General features: G+C 37.8%; 1 protein-coding gene across 1 annotated transcript in view; it reads left to right on the top strand.

The window, feature by feature from the left end:
* Positions 1–308: 308 nt before the first annotated feature.
* The window catches only part of LOC134533255 (calcium-activated chloride channel regulator 4-like), a 271,382-nt gene continuing 261,292 nt past the window's right edge, over positions 309–10,398 (top strand). The window contains exon 1 of the mRNA XM_063370688.1: positions 309–578. Within this exon, the coding sequence (XP_063226758.1) occupies positions 423–578 (156 nt within the window). The 5' untranslated portion in view covers positions 309–422. The remainder of the gene's footprint in view (positions 579–10,398) is intronic.

Here is a 10,398-nt window from a genome sequence, read left to right as displayed (position 1 = left end):
CCGGATCACGCGCCGGTGAACGTGAGCTGTAGGAAACGGAACGCGCCGGGTGGAATTCCAGCGTGCAGGCCCGCGCAGTGCGTGTCACGCACCGACTCCCACTCCCCCACCCCTCCCCCCTGCTACATCCGCACGACGCTGCTCCGAAGGAAAAAAAGCGGAGCGCGGCGGCAGGTATTGTACCGCGAACACTTGCTCCGCGGGGGAGCTGGGAGTGGAGCGGGTCCCCTCCCCTCCGGGGCCGGGCTGTTCGGGAGGGGGGCACCCTTCCCCTACCGCGCCGACTCGCACCAGTCGGTTCGACGCTCCCGTGCGCGCCAGTCTCGCCGCGGCCGCCGCGCTGTGAGGTTCCGGACGTGTGGCGCGGTGCGTGAAGTGTGTGACGCGTGTGTTGTGACTGGGCGTGACTGCGAGGAGGAAGAATGGCGGCCGTGCGCCTGGCGCCGCTGCTGGCGTGGCTGTGGGTCGCCGCGGCGGGCCCCGTCACGTTCCGCCAGGGCGGCTACGAGGGCGTCGTCGTGCGCTTCGCCGACAGCGTGCCCGCCGCCGAGTGCCGCTCGCTGCTGCAGAACCTCGAGGTGAGTCCGTCTGAAGACCTGCGCGACACATTCCAAACACTTGTTTCCTCACTTCCTGGAGTTGCCGGTGTTGGCGCACGGGGAAAATATATATGTGTGTGTGTACAAAAATAAATTATTGCAATATCCGCCTAATATTCCGCTAACAATGTGTGTATCTCAGTTATTTAAACAGCGTGTTATCCGGTGTCAGTTATTTATTTATTCATTGCAAATTTCAGCTCTTGACTGTTCACAATTGTTACATTACAAAACAAAAATAACCGCAATGAATATAAAGTTAATTATGAGGTTGAATACACACCAATTAATAAAATTAAAAAGAAAAAAAACTTAATAAAAAAGTACAGCATAGAAAGGTAACAATGCCTTTAATAAAACTGGTTTCTTAGTAGCATGGACTTACAATTTTTTCCTGAACGAGAAACGTGTAATACATAAACAACTTAAAATTATCCGTATCAAGGAGATTTTCCTTTAAAGCGTGTGTGTAGCTTATTGTCACCTTAACATTGTGGAACTAGTTTATTCATATCCTAGTGGAATTCAAATATTAGTTGGTAGTACGAACGTCAATCCAGAAGTTTTCTGCCACTTTCGCAGATTTTTGTGTTTGCCAATCTAGTCGGGAAGTTCTGCAACGTGATCGTTATAATTTTTAACACCGTGTACTTGTTTTTTCGTACATACGTGCTTAGCCAAAGATAGCGGATGATTTTGCCGTGAAAAAGCATGGGGTATTTTTTTTACGTGCTTTATTCAAAACGGCGAAGGTGAATAAGCGGGGAGCGGTAACTGACAACTGCTATAGCACACAGTTATAATAAACTATTAAAAAACACACGCGTATCGGAAGGGGCTTATAATGGATACTGGACGTATTTATTGGTAGCGACGACGAAGGTGCGAGTTTTGACGGTCGTGTGATGGATTGCCCTGATGACAGGCGGGAGGGGCTATCTGACACTAGGTATAGGTCCAGCGGGAGCTTTCATAACTAATGGTTGCAGGGTGGAGTAGCTAACCGAGGCAAGAGACTCGAAAATTAAGTTTTCCAGTTACAAGTATATAAAAGCTTCTCGGAGCTACTTAGCCATGGCGAATTAGAAATGATCTAAAAGCTGTGTACTTAATTAAAGAGTATGCATTATTTGCTATTTGTTATGGCCATAAGGCTACATAATTTTGCCAACTGTAAATCATTCTGCCTGTGCTACAAATAGGCAATTCAATAGTGCCTTATTTCACCGTTCCTTCTGGTTAGGTACGTGGCTCGCATGTATAGACTGAATTAAAACTTAGGTATAATATATATAATCCCTTTTTGTGGATACGATAACTGTCGCAATTTTAACAAATCACTTCCAAACTGATACATAAAACCTAGTAGTGGAAATTCTCGGTTGAGTTCGTTAATAGGCAATATCCGACCAAAGGGGTAGAAATGGGGAAGGATTTTTGAAAAACAGAAAAATCGCTGTAACTCCCATATTTTGGAAACTATCACATCCGTTGGAACGTATTATAACTCCACGTTTAACATCCAAAATTTTTTGTAATAAAATTTTGATACGACCAACCATAACTGCAAGGGGATGAAAAAACAAGGGTTAGAGGACCAAAAAAAATTCACAACTCCTTTCATAGGAAGAACATCGAATTCGTACAGATTTTGTATTAATCTTATAATTGTTTTAAAAAATTTTTGATAATACAAACCATTATTGCAAAATTGCAAGGGGTTAAAAAAAAACTGGTGTTGGAATGAGAAAATAAATAAAACTTCCCTATCTGGTACACTATCGAATTCATTCTTATTTTTGTTTAACTGTTTAAATATTGAATAAAACTATTCTTAAAATAAATTTTGTTACCCAATTATTAGGTACTCAGAGTATAAATAAGTTTGAAAACTTTTTTTTTAAATAGACGTACTATCATTTCCGTTATAATTTACTGTATGAAACCTAATCTTCATCTTAAAGTTTCACTGAAACAGTGTTTGACTGAAACAGTTTTTGATGAAACGAATTCTTACCGTAAAAACACGGATTGAAATTTTAAAAATTTCAAAACTTTCTTAGTATCAATTTCGTTTTAATTTATTTTAAACCATCTTAGTATTATCTTAAACCTTGGTACAAAGAAAATTTTTATACGACTACGATATTAAGGGATTAAAAATAGTGTCTAAGGGTCAAAATAATTAAATAATTACCTTAGTTGGCATATAATATGAAATTCGTCCTAAGCTTTTTAATGCTGCGTTGTAAACTATTAAATGCTGGATACATTCAATTATAAATATCCGTAATACTTTCACTGCATGGAAAATGAACAAATATTTAATCGATCTTTTTGTAATATTGGAGAACTTAAAAATATGTAATGTACATTTAGCTCTTAAAATGTTTCAGAAGTTAATTTTCAAAATATTTCCAGAATTAATAGGTTTTTCGAAATCTACCTACGCCTGTAGGCAGTGCCGAAAGTTTTTTTTCTTTTTTCATTTCATTTAAAGAGGTAGTTTGAAAAAAATCGGGTTAGAAAAATTACCCTTTTTTTAGATAATCAAAAAACAAGAGCTACTATTATGAATTAATTCGTTCCGAAGGGCGACCTCGTCCTGTCAGGTCACACAATAATGCAAATGCCCGCGCTTACGCCAAGGCGTGAAGGTCAGCAGTGCATTCCTCGCTCGCCCAAGGTCACGCTATGCACCGCGCAGCACGCCACAACTGCAGCAGATAGCTCTGTGGCGGGTACGGAGCTATGAACGCAAACAGCGCACGGAAACACAGGTGGTGTGCGCGATACCTGCTGTCACGTCAGGTCGAAAAACATGTTTCAGTGGTGCAGCATGAATCCGACTGATTTAATTACTTATAAAATTATACCGAAGAATATAATTTCACAGTATATGAGTGTCAATCGCGTCTATCAAAATATTATGTAGTGTTTCGTTTCCGAACAGTGACACTAGATCAGTGGTTCTCAAAGGTTACGCCAGGGTATGTGGTATCTCCAGAGAGATGTGTGTTCAGCTATAGAAATTAATATAGTTATTCTATACGTTGTAGTCGATCTTTAACGGTTCGTAAACAAGCATGATCAAACTTAAGGTGTGTTTTCATATTATTTTTTTCTGTGATATTTGACTTAGTTATAACATGTTTACAAAAAATTAGGTTGTCTGTAAAGTCGGTTTACGGACGATAGTTTAACGCGACGTAATAATAATAATAGTAATAACAATAATAAAAGAATAAATACTTGAAATTATATTAGTAATCAGATTTTTAAAATGCAAGAATAATGAACCTTTATTGCCGAAATTCTTGTTGTAATAAGCAATGAAAACCACATTAACTTTCACTTCACTTTATAAACAGTCGAGTGGAAGAGAGATAGATGCGGCGAAAGCGTACAATGAGCGTAACGGGACACAGCGTAACGAAAGAACGTGCGTAACGGGACACTTTTTCGTGCGTGCAGCCGGCGTTCATCGATTTATTAGACGTCACGTCAAAAAATGTTACATTGCACCTAATAATATTTGTGAGCTCTGATAACCGCCGCACAGTTTGTTACGGCAGTGCTAAGGTAGTGAGTGATGATCCCGGCAGCTCAGTTGTTGAAATATGCCTGAGCGAGGTTTGTCTTCTGCAGACGACACACAACGAGGGTCGTCACCTGGCGGCGGGCGAACAGGTGCGAGCGAGCCTTAAAATTACGAATAAACGCTGGTTACAAATTGTCCAGGGATCTTGGTAAATTTGCCGTTTCCTTCGTACATTTACGGGCACTAAGTTCACTTCGAATTACTTTTGGTTTACAAGCAAAACATTTATGTGTGTTTTTACCCTGTTCGTGATGAAAAAAGAACCCAACGTAGCTTATACTAAGATATATGTATCTTAAATAACGAATAAATTGCGTTTGTTTGAGGTTAATTCGTCGTTGAAACGTCCGTACGTACTTTTGTTGTAGTTTCTAACGGTGCCAGCCGCCCAGGGCTGACGCTCACGAAGATGGCTGGAAAGGCTGGAGTCTGGGGGGAAGGGGGGCAGAGCTGACACACCTCCATCAATCTCGGTCGCTGCGAGTCCATCATCTTGTTTACAGCGCGTCTTGACGCCCGCCAGGACGCGCATCTCCCTCTCGCGTGCCACGCATTAAGCCCCTGTTTACACTTTCGTCTTCACCCGAGTCGGTGCCTCGGCATTAACGACGCGTCAAGAAGGGCTTCTCTTCCCCGGCGGGGAATTATCTGCAAGACCTGGCCTTTTCAGCAAGACACAAACAAGTTGCCGCGGAGGATCTCTTGAAGGGCTTTCCATTCACTCGCGGGAGAAACACGGTTAGGTGAGATTCAACTGAAAAGATTTTTTTTATGTGTAATCATCTTAGCTCTTAGTATACAGCATTTAGTAGAAGTATTTTTCTTGAATATGAAACGGATCTTGATGAACGGCAATGCGACACAAAGATGGTGCACACAAATGTAGCAACAGGAACCCGTATGTAGTAACTTTCGTAAACATTAGAGGACATACAAAACGTATTGGTGAGCCAATTCAAACTTAATGATATGAAATTACCCTTGAATATATTTGGTAAACTGAAAAAAGTCATAGTATGAAGTAATTTTAAAATACCTAAAACAGCAGGCATAACAATGATTATAATAAAATTTCTCCTTTTAAATTCCCAAAAGGCTTACTGGCACAGCGGTAGAGAGCGCAACTAGTAACATCAATGAGCGTGGTTCATATCTCTTCACATTTTTTTTTACTTTTTAATAACTTTGTAATATAATAATGTTGAATCAGCTCAATAAGGTTAAGGTTTGTTTGTAGGAAGTATTTACAGACTGATTTCTGTCGATTAAACAAAATTAATTATGCAAATTTATACTAAATGTATTTGTTTTAATGTTTAAGGTTAATATTTTAGTATTGCCATAGAAGTATAACTTTCTAACGTATACAAAAACAATACAGTTTAACTTGAAGGGAATTTTAACAATATATGTATTATTTTAATAAAATTCCTTGTCAAAAAGCAGGTCCCAGCCTGAGTTTCATCGGAGCCGTTTCTCAAATTTCCCGTTGTTTCGTGCTGCTAATTGATACGCATCCAGAAATTTTGTTATTTGAAAAGCGGTTTTTTTAAATTTTCAGTTTATTTATCACGCTCGGCATTATTTTATAGAATTCTAAGTTAAATTTCGGGTCCGCGTTTCGTATTACAAGTTTATTTGCAGCATAAGCACATTAGTTTGCTCTTTACCGAGGTTAGGTGTTTACTCATCACTGACGAATACTGAAACACTAGCTCACTTTTTTTGCTGGTGAATCAATAAAAAAAACCATGCTTTTGTGTAAAATAAAATGTTTGTTTCAAACATGGATGTTCATTTCTAGAGAGCTGAAAACTTTACGTTATTATGTGGCGACAGCCTATATTGTAAATATCGGCACACGGAATGGCCTTTGTCATTGGATCACAGCATATTTGACACGCCTTGAAGGACTAAAAGTTAGTGACAAACTTCTAAAATTCATTTTATCAAATAACTTGATATCAGGTGTGATGTGGCATCAGCCAAGTTACACCTTAGACTGACTCAGTTACGCAAACGTTTGTGAATTCTAACTTAGCAACAGAAAATAATACGAATTGCGTAACTTAACAAATTCTCTATAGTGTTAATGAAACAGACCTGTTGAAAAGAATATACTTTTTTTTCGTGGCTTGAATGTAATTGCGCCGTGTTATTACAGTAAGTATGTATTGTTCCCATTCATGTATGCGAATAAATCTGCGAAGCAAAGGGCAAAGGCAATTTCACATTTGAATTTTGTCATGGCACTTTCACTACTCTGTCGTTATTTGCCACACAACAGTCCCAGGGTAGGGCATCCGGCACTAAGCTATGCAATTATACGTGCTAATTGTGTTGGGGCAAACGTTTTTTGGTTGGCCCGAAGCCTACTTTGGCCAGTAATTAGATTTTAGATGAAACTGCTTGCAACTACAGTGGTGTATCGTTGTGCATAACTTCATCCTGACATATGTTAAATGTTACCGTTAAGTGTTTTTAAAATGTGATATCAGAGTTGACAGTCAAAAATTTAGTAACCATATATTGGAAAATCTTGATATATTGTGGGCAAGTAATTTTCTACGTGAGCAATTTAGTGCGTGAGTATTTTAAGGAGTCGGGAAAAAAACATTATTTAGAGAACAGAAAGTAAAATTTTTTAACTAAATTAAACTAAAGACAATTTTTATTTGATTAATGATGAAATCATTATTTTGTTATATTTTTAGACGTAATTTAAAAAAAATTTGAAAAAAGATATTTTTATCTAGACCACATCATTAGTTTAGGTAAAATTTATTGCATTGCGATTACTTAGTAATTATCAACAAATTTCGACCAGAAAATGTCATTAAAATATCTATTGGTGGAGATTGATTTCCTATTTTTAGTCCAAACGCAGTAATGTTATGGGTCGTAAACATGGAAATGTCATAACTTACCTGCTCGGCACATAATTTAGAAGTAATTGAAGGATGCACAGTTTGCAGGCATGAAAAAATGTTCTGATTAGCATTGCAATCTTAACTTACAACGCCAGTCTCAAAACATTACTACGGTAAATTCTCAAACATCAACATTTTCAATTAAACTAGTTGTGCCTGAGGAACGTACCGACATGATGAATTATTTTATGCAGTAGGGGCTGTGATCCTACCGCTGTACCTTCGCACCTGGGCTGCTGCGCAAGTGATTACAACCTCCGGGGACATCATGTCGAACTTCTCTTCCGAAGGAAATTATGCAAACATTAGCCCGTCATGAAACATCAACGGTACTCTTCAGTCCCCCGCTGCGAGAGGAATGAATGCGCGCAAACACTTTCCACGTCCGTTTCACAATCTCCCTCGGGTTATTCGTTTGTAATTACTCCATGCTTGCCCTCCCTTCTATCAACCCGTGTATCTGCTTTTCATTCCATCGCACAATGTTTGCTTTCAATTTTACGGTTTTTATTTATTTATTTCGAATTTTTTTTCTCGTAGTTAAGGCGAGTACGCTTTCTCTTACGCTGAACTATAAAACCGTAACAACCTAAAAGCTATATCTAGGAATCAAACACAAAATTGCATACTAACAAATTAAAAATTACTGATGAATCATCTACCAATCAACATCCAAATTTAGTAGTAATATAAACCATTTAAAAATAATATATTAAATAAAAAAAAATAATTCAATAATGTTGAGGAATATTTGCTTTAAGTATTTTATGTGGCGTAAGTTGAGCGTTTAGTAATATTTTTGGTGAAGTTTAAGCCAGCCAATTGTTTTATACAAGGAGTACAAGTGATCATGCAATTTAAGATTAGAAATAAAACTAATGCTAGTATATTGAATTTTTGTCAGTAGTTTTCCCAGGTATTATGCCATGCCATTGTATACTATGCCACAGTAGTCAAGCTGAGGCAAAATCATTGACTCGTAGTATTTGTTTCTCTTTAAAACTACATCAAAGTGAATAGCATCAACTTTCAGTGTTAGAATAAGACACTATCGTATTTAAAAAGGTAGGAAAATTCTGTTGTTCGAATATGGGTATTTTAAGGCCGTTTTAATATTATTATATTTTAACAGAATGCAATCTTCTATTTTAGTAAGTAAATATATAATTTTAAATTTTAGAATTTCAATGTTGGTAAACCCACAGGGCCATATTAATAAATTACATACAATTTTTGTTTAAATTTCTTTATTGTATCGTCAGATGTTTGCCATTTTGTTTTCAACTTGAAAGTTGGCCATTCGTTGAAGAATTATACTTGCAATGTGTAAAGTGCGTAATATCAAGCAGTTGATTATCTAAACGTGTTGTTATGCCTGAAAACTGCAATATTTTCAGTAAAGGAAGCTACAGACTTTACCTGAACCGTCTTCCTGTCTAAGACCTAAGTCCGTCCCTAGTTGAGAAGTATTCTTAAGAGATCGCTGTAGAATAACACAAGGAAATATTTATAACGTCGAGTTTCAACGTATCTCTTAAGGTGAACTACCCTTTTTCAAGATATACGAATTTTTCCTTAGTGTTTTTATTGTATTTTAATTATTATACTTAAGGCAAAATTGTAATTGAAAATGGCGACTTGAAGCTGTGTCATTAATAAACATTCAGAGCACAACTTCCAAGGTAGCAATATATAAATTTAGCCGTATCTCACAGAAGATGAATAAGGAGTTTGATAGTTCGCGCATTCAAGTGGGAGAGAAATTTGAATACATTTGCACCCAACCAGTTTGAAATTCACTTAGCGCCTGGAAGTTAGTCTCGTCGCCCAGGTTATACATCCCCGCTGTGCGGGATGCGGACCTCTCTCCACGCAGGGGACGAAAGTGTGTGAACTCACACACGTTACCGTTACGTCTATGAGACCCCCACGTGGTTATTCGCTTGTTTATAATATTACGAGATTAAGAATAAATCTTTCAGGTTGATTTTTAGGTAATTTTTCAAATACTTGGTCATTTTCTTAGTTTTTTTTTTGTCGTAACGGGACAACGTTGTTTTCATGCTTTGCTGGACGCCCATTCAATAGCCAAAACGATCCAGCCATGTATCCTGTAACATAAATGAGGTATCAAAACATCAGTTGGTGCTGGAGTATACACAGATATGCCAACTGAGGTCTCACAGTGCAGGTAAAGACTACTGATTCCCAGGCGTCAGAGAATGCCTGCATGATCACGGCACATGAGGATTATGCCACAGCAGTCACGAATGCACATAAATCCATTCGACTGTGTGTGTGTGTGTGTACGTGTGTGTAGCTTTAAGAGCTTTATGCGTGCCATTTAACAACCCAGAATTGTAGGTTTAAGTAGTCGTTCTAAACTCAGTAATTCACTGTGGTGTGTGCAGTTTTTGTCGCACGTATGGCGGACTTTTTTTTTAATTGTCTTAAAGGTCTTAAAGGTAATAGCCCTCAAAAGTAGTAGCAATGTTAAACGTACACATCTGTCAAAAGTGTTTGCAAACAACTAGTGTTGTCAATGCTCATCGTTAACAAACATCATGTGATGTTTTGCAAGTGACAGTAAAATTTGAGTCAAGCTACATGACATACTTAAATGGTTCCGTTTTGCGCGTAATATAAATCCACTTTGTCAGTAAATGCGTTGCTTAACACATCGTCACTGGCCTGTTTTCTTCAGTTCCGGAATAACACACAAAACGGCAAGACGTATGTTCCAAAATTAGCTCATTTGTAAACCATAAATTATGATGGTACCTAGTGAATAATCTTGCGTGACCATTTTCCGTCACTGTTGCATTACGTTCGTCTTATTTTCGTTGTTTTTTTTTCTCACTTGTTTGCGCATTAATAGCAATGGCAGTTTTTATATTCCGCAACCATTTATTTCTGTCAACATATTTAATCTTTGCTTGTTTAAGCTTTCTTAGCATCTAAAATGCTCTAATGTATTGCTAGTACTTTTAACACAGTTGTCAGTCAGCATTCAATAGAAAACATGTAATTTAGTAATTTTAAGCCAACTTTACATTAAAATATTTTCTCTCCTAATCGATTAACGAACTTAATTAAATTCTAACTTCATGTGTTTTGTTTTGAATTAAAACTTTGTTTATTATTGTAACAGCTTTATGTGCCTGCGAAAGAGTGTACAAAACACACACACAAACACACACACACATATGTGTGTGTGTATAAATAAAACTTCTAGTCTTGGATATTTGGTGCCCTAATCAGGTTGCTC

This window comes from Bacillus rossius, chromosome 6 (assembly GCF_032445375.1).
Source record: "Bacillus rossius redtenbacheri isolate Brsri chromosome 6, Brsri_v3, whole genome shotgun sequence".
Classification (NCBI taxonomy): Eukaryota; Metazoa; Arthropoda; class Insecta; order Phasmatodea; family Bacillidae; genus Bacillus; species Bacillus rossius.
This window is presented reverse-complemented; position numbering and strand designations above follow the sequence as displayed.